The sequence below is a fragment of the Protomyctophum bolini genome (genome assembly GCF_963924005.1).
Source record: "Protomyctophum bolini genome assembly, chromosome: 4".
NCBI classification, from domain to species: Eukaryota; Metazoa; Chordata; class Actinopteri; order Myctophiformes; family Myctophidae; genus Protomyctophum; species Protomyctophum bolini.
Genome location: NC_137865.1, coordinates 39,317,412 through 39,339,666, shown reverse-complemented (window position 1 = coordinate 39,339,666; position 22,255 = coordinate 39,317,412). Strand labels below are relative to the sequence as shown.

Sequence of the window (22,255 nt, the reverse complement as noted above, 5' to 3'; positions counted from 1 at the left end):
ACAACACTGTTATCTATCAAACCACTGACCTGTGTCTCCTACAGAGGTCGTGCAAGGATATAAATAAAAAGTCCATATCCGTTTTCATGAATGTTAAGCAGATGCATAGTGCATATACCGGTAATTGTAACCTAAAATGAGTTACAGCCAGGATTGTATTTTGAATTGACATCTATTTTAACAAAATGAGTAATGAGTTATATACAAGTTGAATATAACAGCTTCATCTTGCACAAGCTGATTAATTAGGTGTTTAGCTAAAATACACACACACACACACACACACACACACACACACACACACACACACACACACAATGATAGTAGTGTAGATCATTAACAGTGTGTGTGTGTGTGTGTGTGTGTGTGTGTGTGTGTGTGGCTTTGTGTGCATAATGATTTCCCCAATTAATGCGTCATCAGTTATTTTAGAACACGTTGGGCTCCAATTTTGTCGCAGCCTTTACCCGCAGCACGCCCCGCAATTCAGCCGCTGCCCGAAAATTACGAGTATAGGAGCTTTCTCTGTCCCTTTATGGTATTTTCGTCCCGCGTCACCCGCTATATTTTTTGGGCGTGTTGGAACGCTTTCCCCTAAATTGCTATTTTCCATCTTCAATGGAGATGTAGAACGAGTAGGCTGCCTCATCTCTCCTTATTCTCCTATCTCTTTGTAATTTTCCTATAATCAGCAGAAGTCGAGTGCCTGCCACTTCCTTGTGTCCATTGTGTTTCTATAATTGTATAGTCAAATAAGTTATTTGTTCGCGATTCCATTTCCATTTGCTCTTTCAGTTCATGATCACCCCCATAGCAGCAAATGGGGTTTATTGACCGAACTTTCCTTTTGGCTGCATACCGTTCCGTAGAGACGGCCTACACGCACGATTGTTCTTGGCTCAGCAGTGAGACTTAAGGGCAGCGGCTATGAAGCAATATAGCACTAACGGGCAACGGTTAAGGGATCTCTTAAAGCCAAGACTGGTGATTGGTTACATTTGGTTTCATTATTGTAACGCCCAAACCACACCTATGTATAATATAACGGGTAACTGAGGTGTTTAAGGGATTTAGACAGGTAACCAAAATACCAACGTTAGTGGGGGAACACCCTTTCCCCACTCCTAAATCCCCAAATAGTGGCTTTAGAAAGATGAGACAAAAATGGAGCCTGTTGTTTTCAGAATAACGTAATAGTCCTTCATAACGTTACTGGCCGGCAATAAATCTAAATCTACATTACTCACAGGGCTTGGTGATTGGTGACAAAATATTAAGTGGTGAGTGCTGCCAATGCATCTGTGGTTAGAGCCAGACAGATTAAATTGTGGGGTGGAAAAAGTGCTCAAAAGTGCAAGTAAATGTTTTACTTCAGTATGTATCAATACTGTGATGTAGAAATACTCCGTATACAAGTAAAAGTACGGAATTCAAAATTTGCTTGAGTAAACATTCAAAAGTATTGGCTTCAAAATATACTTAAAGTACCAAAAGTGTACTCATTGTGCAGAATGTCCCATTTAAAGTTTTAAAATAATAATCTTTTGAGAACAGCCGATCAAGCTCACAATGTACTAAAAGTTTCTCAATCTTACATTTAGATTTAGTCTGGCTTAATCTATAGTCACCTCTGAGGTAGGTGTCTGGAGGATAATGATTAAAGTGTGATTACCTTTGAGGGGATCATTAGTGTCAACCTCAGACCATAAGATCATGGTCTGATTTTAATCTAAATGGCTTTGTGTTTCCGCTATTGTCCTGGCTCTGCTCTAATTGAGAGCAATTTAGAGGTTTAGGATTCAATCAATACATTATATTTGATTAAATTTGCTTTGCTGGTGAAAACGATTAAATAATCTGTATTATTTTGAGACTGTTCCGATACCGATATGGCATTTTTATGGCCGATTCTGATTATGCTACCGATTTTATCCTGCATCCATTCTAGTGATGAACAACTGTCTCTTCAGGCGTCTCTGTTGGATGTTTTGTTACCACATGCATTTGTTGTTGTTGTTGTTGATCTGTGGGAGGACAACTTGCACAGCTTGCATTTGACCTTTTCCTCATTACATTTTTATAATGGTTCCACAGAGAAAATCTCTCCATCTTGCTGTGTAATGGCCTCTCGCGTGAAAATGACTGTGACTGTGACGTGTGTGTGCGTGCGCGTGAGAGAAAGCACTTGCGGAGCAGACAATTTAAAATGTGTCTGTTTTGCAGTGATACTAATACAATTACGTGTCTTATTTTATCCACCAGGATGTCTGGAGGGAATCATATTTTACAGTCTTTGTCAAAGAAAAAGAATTACCGGCCTAATGTGACTCTTAGACTCCACAATGGGGATCCGCTCGTAATTCCTATGCCACGTTAGTCCAACAATGTGGCTTCACGTACAGTAAGTGTTAGGGTCAGGAACGGGGTTTGTAATGGGGCGTTAGTCCAACAATGTGGCTTCACGTACAGTAAGTGTTAGGGTCAGGAACGGGGTTTGTAATGGGGCGACAGGCGAGTCAGAACCAAGACGCCATCGGAATAATGCGCCGTCCCCTCTACAATGACCCCTCTCTCTATTCTCACCTGTCTCTATATGTCTCAAATTAATCTTCAATCTCTCTCTCTCTCTCTCTTTCCATCCATCTCTCCTTCTATTTATTTATTCATTCATTCCTCCCTTCTTTCCAGGTTCATCATAACCTCCCTCTCCTCTGACCTTGTGTGTCTCCATCCTTCTCTCTTAGTGGAGACGAGAAGCGACAGCCACTTCTTTATCTTTTGCCCTGCGTGTCCCCTGACTATCATATCTCCCTGGCACGGCTATTACGCACCCATCAGTATAAGGGACTGTCCATCACCAATGAACCCTGACAGGCAATCAGCCCGCTGGCTGCTCGGGTCCTTGGGACACATCGTGGATCAGTATGGAGGGGGGACATAAATAATTCAATATCCTCAAGCTTTTATTCGTCAAAAAAGAAAAAAAAAGATGGTAAAAAGATATCAACTTTATCACGGCAACAGCCCTGCCCAGTACAACCACAGGTGTAAAGTAACTAAGAAGAAGTGCATTTACTCAGTACAAATTTGTGGTGTACTTTAACTTTACTTAAGTGTTTCCAAATTTCAATATTTTTGTACTTTGTACTCCACCACATGACAGAGGCAAATATTGTACTTTCACTCCACTACATTTATTTGAAAACTTTAGTTACTACGGTAGTTACTTTGTAGATTTTGATTATTATTACAAAATGCACATTAACCACTACATTTCGGCCATTTGAAAATAGCTGATCTACAAGCCACAAGACTACCGTCATAAAAGAAAACACTACTTTCAAGTCAACCAATATTGCATTAAAAAGAAACATTATACAGGTGCTGAACAAAATATACTGTACATATATTGAAAATGGAAGGCAGTCCGCACACTGTTCTCGAGCTACCAGGTAACTTTAAACTTTAATAAAGTTACCTGGGAGTTTGACAACAGTGTGCGGACCACCTTCCTTTTTCGTTGTGTTGTGATGTCTTCTAATGGTACTGTTGTGTTGTGTTGTGTTGCAGCTCAGTACTTTGCCACCACCATGGTGATCGTGGGTCTGTCCGTCATCGCTACAGTCATGGTTCTACAGTACCACCACCATGACCCGGACGGAGGGAAGATGCCCAAATGGGTCAGCTGCGTCCTCTTACTCCTCCCCGCTCCTCTCCCTTTCCCCTCTCATCTCCTCTCCTACTGTGATCTATTCTATTCTCCCCACACTGATGAGAGATCAAAGTGCTTTCATGCCATGAGAAGCTCACGCTCGCATGCACGCGCACACACACACACACACACACACACACACACACACACACACACACACACACACAGCAGATCCAGACAACCTCAACTCTCTTCCACTGTAATGGCATTTCGCTGGCCAGTTTTTGGCACACACACACACACACAGATTTTTATTATTATTACAAAACATACATTAACTACTTCAGAAATATACATTTTATGCATTTGAAAATAGCAGATCTATTCTACAGGCTATTTTCAAAATATTTGTATACATCTGCATAATGAGTACTTTTACTTTTGGTATACTTTAAGTACATTTTGATGTCAACACCTTTGTACTTTTGCTCAAGTACATATTGAATTCCGGACTTTGTTACTTGCAACAGAGTATTTCCACATTGCAGCATTGATACCTTTACTTAAACCATTTTGGGGCGGGAACCCCTTTTGGTGTTAGCATTATGTTATGCTTTAGCTATTGAAAAATAGCAGATCTACAAGCTCATATAGCCGCCACCGAGTGGCACGCTACGAGCTTGTAGGACTGCTATTTTTGAAAAATTGTGAAAATGCGGCGCAAATCTTTGAATATAATATTCTTTCAAAGTGAATGTTTTTAACTCAGGTCTAAATGGGTTAAAGTAAAACACGTGAGTACTTTCCCCCCCACCACTGCTCCCCCTCCTCAACAGACCCGTGTGGTGCTCCTGAACTGGTGCGCTTGGTTCCTGCGCATGAAGCGCCCGGGAGGCGACGAGCGCGTGCGTCTCACCTGCGCCGACATCACCAAGAGGCCTCGCCTGGGCAGCCTGACCAGCCTGGAGCAGCACCACCACGCACTGCACTTGGCACACCCCCCCAACCCCCCGCCGCAGCACGCACAGCACCTCCAGGCGTCGCACAGCCGCACACTGCCTCAGGTGTGCACTGTACAGCAGCCATTTTGGAAAGAACTTCCCTGCTTCCAATCCTTACCGATGATACTAATGAAGGCTCTGTTCCATTCTGGCTCGCACTGGGAACATTCTGCTACACCAGTGGGTCTCAAAGTGTCCTTGAATGGGTTGAGTGTGTAACTCTGTCTCTGAGAGTGTACAAATGGAACCAAATGGACCCGTAAACTCTCAGAGTTATGGTGGTCCTTGAAATTAAAAGGTTTTAGAACCACTGCACACTAAATGGAACATAACCTTAATTAGTATCACCTGTGAAGGAAGAAGGGAAGAGGCCCGGAAGTAGGAAGAGTGTGCATAGAGCCCATTATTACATAATAATCGCCTAATCGCAATTATTTGAGATAATCAATTTATTTTTTGCATAATTGTCAATCGTTTCCACGTTGAAAAATGTCCTTCAAAAATAGCAGAAATGGCAGATCTACAAGTTTACAACACGTTACTTAATGACGTGTTGTAAGCTTGTAGCCTAGATTGACTAATTCCGCTTTTTTTAGTTGGAAAGAAAAACGTATAAACTAATTTTAAATGTGTAAAAGTTATTTGTCATGTCTGCCCTGTGCAGCTGCTTGTGATTAATTACGACGCCTAATAGGCAAACAGAAACAAATTGTTAAACGTTCCAATGTTCAATGCAAAAATGATTTGTGTGACAACTAATCGCCAACTAAGCCTGTGGTCCCGCAGGCCACCAACGGCAACATGCTCTACATCGGCATGCACTACTCCCCCACCTCCCCCCTCTCCCCGTCCTCCCACCACAACCCCGAGCAGCTCCTCTGCTCCCGGCTGCTGGGCAGCGGGAGGGAAGGCCGCCTGGGGAGAGGCGCCAGCGTGGAGGAGGAGATGCTGCTGTCCGGGGAGAGTCTGAGGATGAGAGGAGGAGGAGGAGGAGGAGGGGGGAGCTCGGGCCTGGAGTCCGACCTGATGAAGATCCTGGAGGAGGTGCGCTACATCGCCGAGCGCTTCCGCGGCCAGGACGTGGGCGAGAGCGTGTGCAGCGAGTGGAAGTTCGCGGCGGCGGTCATCGACCGGATTTGCCTGATGGCCTTCTCTCTGTTCACCGTGCTCTGCACCATCGGCATGCTCATGTCCGCGCCCAACTTCATCGAGGCCATCTCCAAAGACTTCTTCACCTGAGAGAAGGACTGACGCCCAACTTCAACGAGGCCATCTCCAAAGACTTCTTCACCTGAGAGAGAGGACCAACGCACAGTAGTTACATGTACACACACAACACACTCACACACACACACACACACACACACACACCATGTGCATTCATGGTACTGCAACTACGTACAAAACACACTTAGGGCGCTATTTTAGCCAGCGCCATACCCCTTTATCCCTAAACTTCTTTGCCCTTTTTTACTATTTTGAAAAAATAGTTCAAATAGCCAATCTACAAGCTCACAACGTGTCCATGTAGATTGGCTAGTTGAACCATTTTAAAGTGCTTTTTCAAAATAGTAAAATAGGGCAAAGAAATGTAGTTACAAGCATAAGGCACTGGTGAAAATAGGGCCCATAGCCCCCCCCCCTTTCACATCACAAGCCATGCATGCAGTTATCGAAAATGTATGCATGACACGGTCACACGGAGGCTAATTACCAGCTTTACATTCATTTTTTTATAACCGTGCGGCTTGGAGAGGATTATCAGACTTTTACCGAGGCCACTTGCCAGGGATTAAAACTGTATTATTCATATTTCTTTGGCCAACACACCCTTTGAAATCCCAACTTTCTAGTTAGTCCATCCTCAACCATATATAAACCATATAAATTAGGGTCTCAGAGATACAAATGCCATTAAATGGGAGTCCGTAGACTAATGCATGTCAAACTGGGACAGTGGTTCTCAAACTGTGGTCCGGGGCCCACTAGTGGGCCGTGAGGATACTGCAAGTGGGGCATTATACAATATGACAGTTGGGTCGCGGGGGGCAACAGTTCCAGCAGAGAGCTCCAGACTTTTGATTGTGATACCGATAAATAATTACTCAAAGTATACGGTGTTAGTTCCATTGTACAAAGCCGGAAGAGAATCGTTTGATTGATCATTTACAGTGAACATGCTCTTTTCAAGTGGGCCCTGATCCAGAAAAGGTTGAGAACCACTGGTCTAAGAAGTACACTTCCAGTTTAAAAAAAAGGTTTGTAATTCATTTCAATCGCAGTACATTTATTGAAGTCAGCAGGGTTGAAACACAATGCTGCAAGCGCTTGGCTTGCTAACGGATGGAAGTATTAGGAAGTAATGAGCACAGTAACTTTACCTTTTGTGTGGGAAAGAGAGATCCGATTTTTTTAATAACAACAACGCATTTTATTACCAGGTGGAAAGAAATGGGATCTGGATACATAGTAACTGGACACAATTCAATTCACGAGACACATTTATATACAGAGGAAATGTGATCTGGATACATAATAAGTAGACACAATCCAGATACAAGACACCTGCTCATACCAGGTAGAAAAGGGGATCAAATATGCACATATTTCGTGGTTCACTTTTTAAAGACTTGAAGGGAGTGGAAGATGAGAGGACTGGAGAGAGAGGGGTGACATATATCTGTATGTAATGTAACCACACGCGGCACAAATGTAGTGCATATATATATGGTGCACACATGCATATCCTTTCACTCCGTTTCTGATCCCTAGTAGAGACGGCATGGAGAGAGGAGCGAGCTGGAGAATATGATAATGTATGCATATGTACAGTAGATGAAAATGTGTCACCGCCATACATAATACATTTACTCTCTCTCACTCACTCACGCACGCACACACACGCGCACGCACGGTCGCACGCACACGCAAACACACACACACACACACAACTTCATGCAACTATTTCAGATCCAGTACATCAGAATCAGGTTACCATTCATTCTCATAGATCGGTGGTTCTCAACCAGTGGTAATGATGGAAAATTGGTAACCAAATGGACCCTTATAGATCTTTAACTCTTGCATGCTTTGTAGTGTACAAATGTAAGGGTCCATTTGGTGTAGTTTGCCTATTACCTCTCCTAAGGTACCAACATCTTTGGTCTGAGAGGCTAAATCACATCAAATGGTGGTTTGTGGCTCAAATGCCGAATAATGGCCCTTGATATGAAAAGGGTTGAAAACCACTGTCATAGATACTGTACATAATGATCAGGTATCACCTACAGTATATTGTTTATAACTCACCTATAAAGACAAAGGTTTAATTAAAGTTCACAGCAGGTCTTCACTTGGGTTTATATTTCAACCGGATTTGGATAAGCCGTTACTAAACAACAATACACATTTTCACCAACAATACTTTTGGCTAGATAGAAAATACATACATCAACCTAATTTCCGCAGACAATAAACAGCACAGAAACATACAGCCTCCAACTATTGGCACTACTGTTGAAAGTAACGGAAAAGTAGTACAGTTCAATCAATTCCATCTGTCGTTCACTCTGTATGCCCCATACCTCTGTCTGTCTGTCTGTCTGTCTGTCTGTCTGTCACACTATTGTATACACTGAGTGGTTAGAGCAGGGGTAGGCAACCTTTATTATCAAAATAATATTACAATTCTGGAGCCGCAAAATATGTTTGCTATCAATATTACATTTTTATTAAAAATATATTTTATTCAAAGCAAATCAAGTATCAAATCAAATCAAGTAAGCCAGCACCCAGCAGCATTGGTGGTGAAAACAAACAAAGGTGTCTTAGCATTAATACATTATTTATTTTCCTTCATTAAATGTGCCTACCCCTGGGTTAGAGGCATTTTGGTACCGCGTGTGATTTATTGTATGCATGGACAGTTGAAGGTCATTAATCTGCTCACAGATTATACAACCTAACCCTAAAACGCATTGAGTAAACATTTGTTGTGACTTTATTTACCGATATAGAAATTATACATATTCTGTAGAAACGTGTGTGTGTAAACTGTTGTAAAATAAGTGTGTACAGTACATATGAGGACTCATGGTGCATGTATTTTTGTTGCCATACTTTACGTGTGTGTGTGTGTGTGTGTGTGTGTGTGTGTGTGTGTGTGTGTGTGTGTGTGTGTGTGTGTGTACACGCACAGTGGTGCAGTCGGTAGAGCTGTCGCCTAACAACTACTAGATGCTCCCGGGGTCAATTCCCTCCGGGGACTTGTTCTCTTCTCGTGTTATCTGCTCCCCGTTGGGGTCAGCGAAAGGGCCTTTCTGTGTGGAGTGTGCATGTTATCCCGTGTCCCCTAGGTATAGAGGTGCCCTCACAAGAAACATGACGTAATCCTGGTTTCTATACTGCCTCCCACTGGTCAGCCAGGGTGCATGATGGAGGGGAAAGGATCTGATTCCAATACCACACGCTACGTCCTACGGGGGAAACTCCCCCTGTCAGGTGATTAAAAAGCGTCCTGCTCACTCCTCATGCATTGAAGGAGGCCTGAGCTCAGTTCGGGGCTCTACCCAGGTTGGCAGAGGATTACAGTTTAGGGCAATTGGCACTGGGTGAAAAATGGGTTACAAAATTGTGGGATAAAAAATAAAACAAACGGCTCACCACACAGATTTCTCCTGCATAGATAAAATAAATTCCATATTTAATCAGAAAGACCATGTAAATGTTACATTACTGTCCCATGTTTAATCAGAAAGACAATGTAAATGTTACATTAGTGTGAAAACACAGTGATAACGACACATTTCTGTAGTTTGCTTAGAAGAGAAACATGCTTCTGTTAAAGGACCACTTCACCACTTTTCAACCTATCTTCATATAATAGGTCCTCACTAATAATCATGATAAAAAGGCACGATTTTTCCCTACTCAGTCTGTGTCTCATAGCAGGGCTGTGGGCAGTTTAGAAACCGTCCTCCAGTCATCATTAGGCAGATTTATTTTTAATCAAGATTTTTTTACAAAAAAAAAATAGATTTTCATTATCGTGAGAATGATGGCTTCCATTTTCGCATTGCAACTTTTCAGGACGAGAAAGCCTGCCGTTTCTATTAGCTTGTGTTCCCCATCGATGATGTCACTGGAGGACGGTTTCTGAACTGCCCACAGCCCTCCTATATGAGACACAGACCGAGTATGATTATAGTGAGGATTATTAGTGAGGACCTATTATATGAAGATAGGTTGAAAAGTGGTGAAGTGGTCTTATAAATCTCCATGGTGCAGCAGTGCAGCACACAGCTCTGACAGGTGATAATGCACAATATACGTACGTATACAGTATGTAGCCTCGGTACTGAGTTACTTAACAGTACACTGCCAGGTACAGCTATGTAGATGTTCATTTGAAGTCTGAAGTTGTACTCACATGACATGCTATATGTACCTATCTGCAATGCACCAGTGGATTCTGTCATTCGAAAGGAAATTGCGTATCGAATCAGAGAGCACATTGTACGCATCATGTGATGCTGTGTGTATTATTTATGTGGAATATGGTGTAAAAGCAGGTGTGTGTGAGTGTGCGTGTGCATGGGGTTTGTGAAAACATCACACATACACAGAATAACCATCTCTCTCACACACACACACTAACATATAACTACTACCACTACAAGCATTCTCACCACTATTATAGACCCCCCCCCCCACACACACACACACACACACACACACACCAGTCATTGCAGCATCTTAACTAAAACACTTGTGAGTATAGAACATGGAGGAATTCTTCCGGTTGTCTCAGAATGAGAGCACACATACCCGCACAAAAACAACCAACCATACACACCACGTAAAACACAGACACCTATCATCACTCAACCCACACACACACACACACACACTATTGTCCATATGCCCTGTGGTAATTATTGGTGCATAAACTGGATTCCTGTTTTAAGAAAGTGCATGATGCAATAACAGCTTAGTCTGACAGACAGTCAGTCAGTCAGAGTCAGTCAGGTGTTTATAGCCTATATGTGACAGACAGTATAGGGATAGGCCTATACTGTATTACAGTATTCCTGCTGCTATACAGTATAGGCCTATACTGTAGTACAAACTCAAGAACTGTGTGTGTGTGTGTGTGTGTGTGTGTGTGAGATTGTTTTGTTTTTTCTCGATTTCTCACAATTTCTCTGTCTCTGCCGTTCATCCTCGATGTTTTTAAATTAAACCGGATTTTTCTGTAGCGATAGCCTGCCTTCCAGAATGGCTTCTCGGAACATATATTTGGCAAACATCTATCTATCCACAACAGATTGTCCTGGTGTGAATTCTCCCTGTTACATTTCATCTCTCCAACTCTGTCAAGGAATTGGATACCGGAGCTGCCACAAGGGGCCCGGTGCAGGAATTGCTGTGATGAAAGAGCAGGAAATAACTCCAAACCCAACTCTAATAATATGTAGCAAAGGAAAACTTTAATGGAAGTTGCAATGGTTGTTTATATATAAAGGTCTGTCTCCCGGGATAATGTTGCTGGAGCTAATACAACATTGGTACATGGTAGACGCGTTATGTACACTTTTATAATGCTGTTGTATTGTATACCCTTCATATTTATGGAACTCATTAAACGTGGTTAAAATGTATACTGCTGAAGCAGCTGTTGAAAATAAAAGACCTGCTGGGGTTTCAGAACGAGGAGGCATCATTTCAGCGGTTGTATGGTGTCACCTACTGGACAGAGGGGGTAGTTACAGAAGCTTTTGCAGGCAAGTGGATTACACACACACACACACACACACACGCACACACACACACACACACACAGTTGTACCAGATCAATATGCTATCTGAATTAAGTAAAAATGATGTCTTTCCACTTTACTTCATTCAAATTCAGATTTTCAATTGTGATTTCTGATGGTCTCAAGGTCTGCATAGTGCAATGACAACCTTGGTGTTGGTAAGAAGGTACTTTTCTGTCCGAAAAGCCAAACCCAAATCTGCACAGGGTACATAATGTGTATAGTACTAGTACTGTGTAGTAGTTTGCCTTGTACTTGTGTATTACTTGTACTGTACACCAAGCTGCCTCAGTCCCGCTACAGAAACAGTTGATAGGCTCCTGCTTACTTACTGTAAAGGCTTCACTCACACCTTTCGACCTTTCAAATGTTCGGTCCGTGTGCGATGTCTGATTGCTGCTCCAATTCATTTTCAATGGGAGTCACATGGTTTGACCAAACATTTTTGTTTGATGAGGAGGGAGCAATCAGCAATCAAACACAAATGTTTGATCAAACCATGTGACTCCCATTGGAGAAACATTGTGGTGGCCCAAACAAAACGACCAAACATTGCTTGATTGGTGTTTGGTATGTGTGAATGAATGAGGCCTTGCACACATGACTGCATCATGCTTCCATTGAAATTAAATGACCCAGAAAACTATCCAAAGGTGCTGATTTGAGCTAATTAGTGCTGAGATGGGGCGTTTGGTCTGCATTAGAAGCTAATTAGTGCTGAGATGGGTCATTAGAAGATGACAACGCCCAACTCATGTAAAAAGAAGGGAAAAAAACGCCAGAAGCCTCTGCCCCTCCCCACGCACCCCCCCCATATTTCTGACAGATCACAGTTGAGGGGTGGTTTCTCAATTCTGTGGAAGTTTTAGAGGCACTTAATTTCATTTCCCCCTCAGCTTCCTCGTGTTCTGCCGACTGCACACGTCGACTGACGCAGGGTAGGCCTGGATCGGCAACAAGGCCTGTTCTGCACTCCGAAAAGTACGGAGTCCCTTTGGTGACATAGACATAAAATAGACATAAAATTAAGTTGACTCATTATTATTTTCTTCACTATGTCACCTAAGTGGCTCCGTAGTGGAGCACACCTCATTTATTATAGTTCAAGTTATGGCGGCCCTTGAAATTAAAACGTTTTAGAACCGCAGTCCGGAGTCAGCTGGATTATAATGTCTCACATCAGTCACTCACTCGTAATGAGACAGTTCTATTACAGAGGTAGGTATGACTTACAAACAAGCAGAAACCTGGTATTGAGGTTGAGAGCACAGAGCCAGCCATGCTGAGAGAGACAACTCGACTCACCCAAACAAACTTGTGTTAATGTCAGTGTTCTGGTGTCAGTGTTTCCAAACACAGATGGCTTGTGATGATGCGGAGGAGGTGATTGATGAAATGAAATGAGGAGACGTGGTGTTTGGAGTGGAAGGCCTGCAGTCTGCACTCTGTGTCTAGGGAAGGACTGACTGAATGCTTTTATACTGACACGTTTTATTCAAAGCATGCCGTAGCTGTGTGTGTGTGTGTGTGTGTGTGTGTGTGTGTGTGTGTGTGTGTGTGTGTGTGTGTGTGTGTGTGTGTGTGTGTGTGTGTGTGTGTGTGTGTGCCAACAAAGCCAACTCGGAACGTGACAAATCACTTGTTGTCAACCAACACAATATTTTGGTCCGAACAAATAATTACAAAGAAGAATAACAACAAAAAAAGTATTGTAACCTGCCCTTTTTTCTTTCTAATTATTTGTTCGGCCCAAAAAATTGGGTTTGTTGTCATGATTTGACACGATCCGAGTTGGCTTTGTTCGAGGCCTACAGATCTTTAAATAAATACTTTTTGAAAGGTCTATGGGAAAAATGCATGGGGCCTGTCGTCGTCATGAAAGGGGCGGGACTGCTCTATAGTGGTGGTGATGATGCACATAACTGCGAGAGTGACTGCAAGTGTGTGTGTGTGTGTGTGTGTGTGTGTGTGTGTGTGTGTGTGTGTGTGTGTGTGTGTGTGTGTGTGTGTGTGTGCGCGCGCGCGCGCGTGCGTCTGTGCATGCATGTGTGCGTGTGAACTCCATTGCGCGGCTGCTAGCTTCTAATTGTCTCCATCTGTGAGCGTTTCAGTTTGACCGCTGAGAGGAGAGAAGAAAGCTAACCTGTAATTTAAGTGGGTATATATAACATGGAGGCTACTAATATCACACGCACACACACCCTTCTCCCTCTGTGGGGGTGCATGTATGAGTGGTATAGCCCATATAGCACAACCCTAATTCGCCACAACTAATTCCCATATTTCCGACACCATATTTCCCCAAGGCTATAGTACCCAACAACCCCAAACCTAATACCCCACAACAAAACCTTAATACCCCACAGCCCAACCCTAATACCCCATGACACAACCTAAAAAAAACAGCTATTAGAGTATCTACTTGCTTATATACCCATCTCTTGCTCTCCCTCTCTCTCCCTGAAGTTGGAGTTGAGACACACCCTCTCCCCTTCTCTTTCCCATAATCAGATGTTCTGTATATAGATGTAACACAGAGAGAGAGAGAGAGAGAGAGAGAGAGAGAGAGAGCAGATCACAGCTGCTGTTGGGTCCCACCCTACAGTACAACCCCACAACACAGCCTCCAGATGAGCCTGCACAGTACCGCCCAACAACCAGATCCCACAGAGACACTACCGAAAAGCAGCCGCTGCACCCCGAAGACGCCTTTACACCAAGGGTCTTCTGCATGGCAGCTTCCACTTCTTCACCACCTGGTGCTCAGATGTACGCTCTGACGTGGTTTTCTTCTTCAAGTGACGCAGGCAGGCTGATTGATTTTGTTTGCTCAAAACTAGAAAGACCTTATATCTGAGGATGTTGGAGAGATACAGAGTCGGAGACAGAAAGAGACACGAGTAAGGCAACACAAACAGAAAAAGAGGTCAAGAGAACAGGTGAAAGGGAGAAGGACAAAGAGACAGAAAGAGATACAGAGAGTTGGAGAATGAATAGAGACAGAAGTCACATTACATTGTTACACAAACGTAATGTTTGTTAATAATCTCACAAATTGCACTTGAAACGTCAGAAAACCACCCAGTCCTACTCCCCAACAGACATACAGGCCTGCAAACAGAATGGAATGAAAAAACTTGAGATGTTTTGTTTTGAAAATGAGACTGTGTTCAAGTCTGTTTATTCACTTCTCATGTTAAAATTCACAGAGGATAAAAAAATTAAGGATACTGAAAATGATAAAATAGTAAAATAGCAAATGTCACTGTTGATAAAAACAACAATCCAGGTAGATTGAAACATTATTAATCCTAATATTAATTGTACTTAAGAAAAACATGTAAAGAATAGAAATAAATGATCAACAGTAAAATGACTAGATGTTTTGATAACCAAGTGGCTGACTGGTTTACTGCTTTAGAATCCTCCATGTTTTAATACTGCACTAGCTGTCTGCCTATCCAACCAAAAACAATGACTTAAATAGGCATCACTGTCCTCAATATATCTAATACCAATAAAGCACATTGGATTTGAAGTCATCTGTTCTTAAAGGACAATTCTGTTGAAGCTGTTTGTTTCTGACGACTCCAACTCTAAGGTAAAGTGTCTTCTTCCATAAATATAATAAATAACATCCAATAAGAGTAACCTGTCCATCTGTCTCAGTGACCAATCAGACGATCTGTCTCTCACCTCATCTTTTCTTCAGTTTTTGTACTATTTCTTTCATACATCCGTTGTCCGATGTCAGTGGTTCTGAAAGCCTTTCATTTCAAGGACCCCTGTCTGTGTATCTCTGAGAGCGTACAAATACAAAGATGACACCTCAGACACACACGGCACAGTGTGACGGCCAGTGGCTGTCACTCAGCTGCCCCAACTGAGCACACACAGCTCAGATTGGGCTGTCGAGCAACGTAGCCCAACACAGTTTAGAAGTATGGCTTAGCTTTTGAGACACACTCTGCCTAACAAAAGTTAGGCTAAAATGTGCTTTTCACGAGTGTCCCTGTACCCACTTTGAGAACCACTGCATTATGGGATGTCACCTTTGTGTTGTATTCCTCCATACCAACTCCAACCTTCTCCTCTCTCTACTGAGTAGGCCAGACTGGACAGTTGGAACCAGTGATTTCGTCAACTAAAACTATGATGAAAAATGTTTGTCGACTACCTTTTTTCACTGACGAAGACGGATGGAAAATGGAAACTACATGAAAAGCTATGATGACTAAAAGTAAGACTAAATGTATTGACAATTTTATCATTAAAAAAAACTATTCAAAAGACTATGACTAAAACTACTGCCAAAATCAACACTGGTTGTAACCACTTAAAGTCCCCCAGTCCGTCTTTTTCTGTTTACTGGAAAGCGTTCACTGAATATAACCGATCGACAAACTCACAGCTTATGACCTATTTTTTTTCCTAACGTTTTCACCACAGTACGGATGCATGGGGTTTAAGTGGTTAATCGGAACTGAGCATGCTCGGTAGACCGGACACTGTATAGAGGTAAACTCTAATATATTATATACGTTATTTAAATGATCATTTCTCATTGCTTGTTCATCAAGTTCTTTCCCTGTTCCGACATTGTTCAATGTGATTCATTATTAATGCTATATTTTGGTATGCACAAACTGCTGCCAACACTGATAAAGACAATACAGGAAATTATAATGAGTATTCTTTCGTTATAAATTATAAAAGCTCTATGACTCCTCCTATAGATTTCGTATCTAGGTCTTTCACCCCCCACACTTAAGTCTCAAATAGGTTATTGGACATTCACCATATTTATATTTTAGAACAGGTTTGTTCTTGGTCTGAGAGCATAAAGTCTGTTCTCTCATAATGCATGTTTTGGTAAATTTCTCTTTTTGAAACATATTAATTTCATGCCCCCCAAGTACACAATTTGAAGTACATTGATCAGCGATGAGTTCAGTCCGTATTGGTTGACTTGATGATCCATGATTTCTACTGCAGGAACCATGTCTCATTGAAGGGGTCGCTGTCATACTGATGCTCTGTCACTTCACACTCGTCTCACCATCGTTCAACCCATTTCTCTTCAACCACTTAAACCTTATACTTGGTTGACCGGAGTCCCTCAGGGCTATATACTACTAGTGTATTTACTGTTTTCGCTCAAATATCTTTGCAGAAAATAGTCAATCTAAAGATAGTCGTGCGCTATTTTCTCTGAAACCTTTCCCCACTATGCGGATGCTGGGGTAAAGGTTCAACTTTAAACTTTCAAAATGTTTCTAAATCTGCAAGATCTGCAGGCTCACATCATGTTGCCTTTGCTACACATTGTGACCTTGTAGATCGGCTACGACTACGTTTCTAAACAGCCTTAGTATAAAATACAGGGTATAAGTGGTTAGTGGTTACGTTGAAATGTGATCTTTTCTCTCTTTCATCCTCTCTCTCTCTCTCTCTCTCTCTACCAGCTGAACAGGTTCATGAAGCTCTGGAAACCGTGCTCTCCGAAGAAGTCGAAGGATCCCTCCGACGTGCCCAGGTGGATCAGCAGCAGGACCAGCAGCACGATGGCCAGCAGCGGGACCAGTAAGTTCCAGCCAGCAGCCAGGATGTTGTACCACTTAGCCTTGTCACTGCACTCCTGAGCCAACTGGAGGTTCCCCTGAGTCTTCTGGTCTCTGGCCTGGGGGGAGAGAGAGAGAGAGAGAGAGAGAGAGAGAGAGAGATAGAGAGAGAGAAGGCAGAAGGGGATTATTTGGAAATATTGTCTTAATTAAGCATATTGCAACCTTACTCAAAGATACTTTAGATGAAATCTAGAGGAGTTAACCGGGAACAGTGAAGCACAACACAGGACACAGGACACAGACACACGCACACACACTCACACACACACACACACACACACACACACACACACACACACACACACACACGTGCGCGCGCCGAGCCCCTTTCTTCTTCATGTAATGTACAAAACCAGGTTCAAGACGACCGTGTCAGTGTGGGCAGGCCGTCTACAAATGTGAGGCTCCAGTAGAAGTTCTGTTCATGTCGAGGTCCTTCGCCAGCCAGCCGCTCTATCATTTGCCAGCAGCACTCACCCATTAGGAAGATGCCAATTACTCCATATTTAACTCACTAGAGGCTTTAATTTGAACTTTACTGGCACTGTCAAGTGCATCCGCATGTTGCAGTCATACGTCCATCCATGGAAATATACAGGACTTATAAATAAAGATCACAAGCATGCCTGCATACTGTACAAACACACACACACACACACACACACACACACACACACACACACACACACACACACACACACACACACACACTCCGCTCCGCTCTCTGTGGTCAGCTTTGCAGAGGTTGTTCTGTTTTAGGTACATGTATTCACACAGTTTGGTCTTGGATAACTTGAGGCTTCTCTGCAGTGTACAGAGAGTACAGTACAATGATGCAGTATTTATTTTCTTGGACCAACAAGGAGGGAACAGAGGCACCGTACCAATGATCCTCCAGCTGTCTGCACCACCTGATTCAGCTGATGTTGTTCTTGTGCCTTTTTTAAAATTATATATATAATTTTTATCCCACGATTTTGCAACCCATTTTTTTCACCCAGTGTCAATTATCTTTGTAATCCTGGGCGCTACAATTCCTCTGCCAACCTGAGGGGGCAGCGGACTGACCTAATGCTTCCTCCTATGCATGAGGAGTCCAAGCTGGAACACGTTATTCCGTACAGTTCCTTTCCCCTCCATCAGGTACCCCGGCTGGCAGTTTAGAGACCATGTACTTCACATACGAAGAATAACGAAAACGCATCACATTGTGACGATTTGTGAGCTTGTAGATCTGATTGTTTTTTAAATTGTTGGACTGATATCACGTGAGTGGATGAAAGCAAGACATGATTTTGTGCAACAACCATCCAAAGTTAGTGGGAGGGACCTATTCACACAAAATGACACAAATCACGAACAGAATGTCCAATCCACTCCAAATTTCATTCACATGTCAAGGGTGGTTTAATCAACGGAGAGCCCAAAGCAATTCCATTTGCATCCATAGGGGGCGCCGCAAATGCGGAATCTATTGTTTTTTGGGGGATAAATCCACTATGTTTGCGATAGCGTAGCCTATGTGCGCTTTTGCAAGACAGGACAATTCCCTCCCAATCAGTAATGTGATCTATTACATTGCATCACCCACACTGACTGTACATCATTTGGTGTTCATATATTCAGAATGGGTAAGAGGTCTAGTAGTTAAAATTAAGGCCTAATCATACTCCAGTTTTAGGTCATAAGGTGACCACCGAAACGGTGGTTAGTAAAAACAGAGACATGTTTTGGGGTGAGTTGTAGCTTTCCCAACCACCATGGTGCAGGTCACCTTATCACCTAAAACTGGAGTATAGTGTTGACACGTTTGATTGAATGGAAGACAACCGATGGAATGAACATTTATCACAGAGACGTTTGAAATAAATAAAATCCAGACAAGAAAAGGATTTTTGTTTGGTATTTTAGTTTTTTGTTTGATGTAGCTACAGTCCCCAGACAAGCTAGCAGCACACACACAGTAGGAGAAACGTTCTGTATTTAGTCTGTTTTTGCCTCTGTAGTTCCATTCCTGTGGCAGAGGGCACACCAGTCTCCCTTTCCGGCCAAACAGTTTAGTTTGACCACTCCAGTAAAAAGTGGAGAAGACATTTCTGTTTTTAATGTGTTGCTTTTCATTTCATAACAGAAGAACTATACTTTTCTGGGAACTGCCCATAGATCCGAAGTCCCGTTAGTCCGAACATGCATTAAGGTTGGCGAACATGCACTGCTCCCGTGCTTGCGGTTATGTTTAGGTTAGGGTTAGAGATAGGGATAGTAATTTCGGAACAATGAACCTTCTGACTAATGACACGGCTTACCCTCTTACATTTTAGTATTGATGACTTTCTTATCCAGATACTTCCAAAGAAAACAGCAAAATAAATGTACAACGAACGCACCAAGCTGTAAAGAGTAGAAACGTGTGAGACATATAATAATGGACACAATGTTACTGTAATCCTAGAAAGATCGTGGAAGGAGGAAGTACAGAACCACAACTGAGGCAGCCGTAGCTATGTGGGTAGAGAGGCCTGTCTGGGAAGCGGAAAGTTGCCGCTTTGACCCTCTGCCTAGTAGTGTGTCCCTGACACTTAACCCTTAACAACTCTCCCCCCCATGCACTCATCTGAGCGGGCCATCTACTGGGTGAAACCTCCCTCCACTGGGGACCAGAAAAATGAAAGAGAACATTTAAATAAAGACTACAGCTATTATTACAGGGCGTAGAGGAGGATGTTGTGGGAGGGATATCATCATCAGGTACAATTACACATGTGTGGTGGAATACGTCACATAGCATTTCACTGTTCAAACAGCCTCTAGCCCTAAACTCTAATTTAAGTCTACATTTGTTCATATATTTGTTTTTCTTGAAAAAGGAAGCTCTTCAATTGCAGAAAACCATCTATTAGAGCTCATCAACTAAGAACACCACCCTAAAGTTATATATTTTTAACCACACGAGCATCCACCTATAGGTCCGCTCTTTTTTTCCCCCTGTACACCAAATCTCTTTGCCGAAAACAGCAGATGTACAAGCTCACAACAAATACAATTTTATTATTACTCTTTTTTTATTGTGGTGAAAAACAGGACAATTTTGTTGTGAATGTTGACATTTTAGTGTTTTACAGATAGTTGTCGGGACACACGAGTCACGACGCTCAGCTTGAAAGCAGCACACAATCCCAAACAAACTTGACATCTGCTCACCATACCTTAAAGCCTAAAGGCACTCACTCATCTGCCTAAGTAGTTTAATTGAAACTGTGTGTTACTTCAAATAGCATTGGAGGTTCCTTGTGCCTGCCTTGTTAGTTTTTACTGTCTACAGACTCTACATTGTAATGTTTTGCTGTAGTAGACGACTTTGCTTTTATCTGCCTTGTCATCGTTTTGGGCCTGTTTGGACCTATACCCAACTGTTTAATTGAAAGTTGGTATGATCATTAATATGCTAAGTAAGTTACCTTGACCTTTGAAACTTTGTTAAATGCCCCGTGGGCCGGCCGTGGCGAGCTATACAACCCGAACATGACCCAAGTCTTAATGAGACGAACTGATTCAGGAATAGCTGAGTCAGCGAGTTCTTTTTGTCAGGTCACTGTCACTGTCACTGTCCCTGCTGATGTCCAGTAGCACTGTGTGCCGCCCTCGCCCCCGGGGTCAACAGACTTGTTGGCAGATCGAGGGCTTGAAGTTACTTTTCTCTTCTGTTGGAGATGATTACAGATACTGTCACTATTTCAGGCCTGCCGCCGTTCCACTGTGGTGACAAGGCTAGCCACACACCATGCTACGCCCTGTACTTTGCATGGCTCCATGCTAGCCTTGGATGAAGTTAGGTTGACTCTTTACAAGCCTTACATAAAGTGAGACTGACTGGAATACCACATACTGTATGTATTGTTGCTCTCAATGTTTTGTGTAACATTGTAAGCACAATTGCCTTGTTGTAAAAAATAAATAAATTGGAGCTTACTGTAGGTCATAATTATCATCATCATCTGGAGGATGTGTGTGTGTGTGTGTGTGTGTGTGTGTGTGTGTGTGTGTGTGTGTGTGTGTGTGTGTGTGTGTGTGTGTGTGTGTGTATGCGCGTGCGTGCGTGCGTGCGTGCGTGCGCTGGGCTATATGGGTGCAGACAATTTGTCTTTATATTTAGCAGCCTAGGGCATACGTACAGATTGGTTGTTAGAGGGTTCCAAGTTCCAACAACTTGGGATGCCCAAAAAGGAGGCAAAAAGGCTGTATTGTGGTGTCTCTGCTATAATTGGCAGCCGCCATATATGGTGGAGACGTTGTTACTTATACCCATAGAGTACTGAGTGACATGCCTATTGTACCTTGAAAGCACATGATTGTGTAAGTGTAACTCCTGCACCTACTATTATTTGTGCATGTCCTTGTGTGCGTGCGTGCGTGCGTGCATGTGCGTGTGTGTATGTGCATTTGTGTGTCAACACTAACTGATTGAGAGATCAGCACTCAGTTATACTGTGCTTCCAACAGGATCTTATGAAATGTCTATATATTATATTATATTATATATAGTATATTGGACAAAAGAGGTTGTTACATTTATTTGGAGGTAGGAAATGTCCCATAGAAATATTATGGAACAAAATCAGTAGTTCCATTAAAAAATAATTGAATCATTTGAAAATCCATGTGTGCAGACAGTCTCAACAATATGTTTACTGACAGCCCAAGGATCAATCATTCTCTCTCTCTCTCTCTCTCTCTCTCTCTCTCACCTTGATGGAGTAGATGAGTGCGAAGAATCCCAGGCAGCAGAAGTTGACGTAGAGGGTGTTGCACAACGACCAGAGCAGGTAATCTCGCGGGGGGCACTTGTCGGCAGCGTGGCCCATGTTGACCGCCGTGGAGCCGTTGGCCTTACGACCCGACTTGTTGGTGAGCGGGGTGCAGTCGGACGGATAGTTGTACGAATGATTGTCCATGGCGATGGTGGTCGGTCGGTCACTCGGTTGTTCAAGGGAGCCCTGGCACAGCAGACCAGACCTTACTGATGATGTGTATGTGCGTTGGTCCCCTTGGAGAGGCTGGTAGACACAGATGCTTTTCCCTTGCTGATGCGTTTGTGTGTTTGTGTGGAGGTCTCCTGAGCAGGCAGGTGCCCCGTGTGGAAGGGGCTTATATTCCCAAGAG

General features: G+C 42.8%; 2 protein-coding genes across 2 annotated transcripts in view; one reads left to right on the top strand and one right to left on the bottom strand.

Annotated features, from left to right (window-relative positions):
- Positions 1-5,993, top strand: part of LOC308314575 (neuronal acetylcholine receptor subunit alpha-7-like) — a gene marked incomplete at its 5' end in the record, with an annotated part of 49,504 nt that extends 43,511 nt beyond the window's left edge. Inside the window, 3 exons of the mRNA XM_080762205.1 lie at positions 3,571-3,680; positions 4,489-4,716; positions 5,440-5,993. Of these exons, the coding sequence (XP_080618331.1) occupies positions 3,571-3,680; positions 4,489-4,716; positions 5,440-5,892 (791 nt within the window). The 3' untranslated portion in view covers positions 5,893-5,993. The remainder of the gene's footprint in view (positions 1-3,570; positions 3,681-4,488; positions 4,717-5,439) is intronic.
- Positions 5,994-14,636: 8,643 nt separating this feature from the next.
- ifitm5 (interferon induced transmembrane protein 5) lies at positions 14,637-22,255 on the bottom strand. Its single transcript, XM_080761273.1, has 2 exons — positions 21,841-22,255; positions 14,637-17,151 (listed from the first exon to the last, which is right to left on the bottom strand). The coding sequence occupies exons 1-2, from the start codon at positions 22,045-22,047 to the stop codon at positions 16,930-16,932; spliced, it is 429 nt and encodes a 142-aa protein (XP_080617399.1). The 5' UTR covers positions 22,048-22,255; the 3' UTR covers positions 14,637-16,929.

Bases quoted from the DNA above. Each gene is read 5' to 3' on its own strand.
- ifitm5 (XM_080761273.1), bottom strand. From the start codon at position 22,047: ATGGACAATCATTCGTACAACTATCCGTCCGACTGCACCCCGCTCACC. The intron at 17,152-21,840 runs GTGAGAGAGAGA...CTCTCCCCCCAG, and splicing joins CACTCATCTACTCCATCAAG to GCCAGAGACCAGAAGACTCA.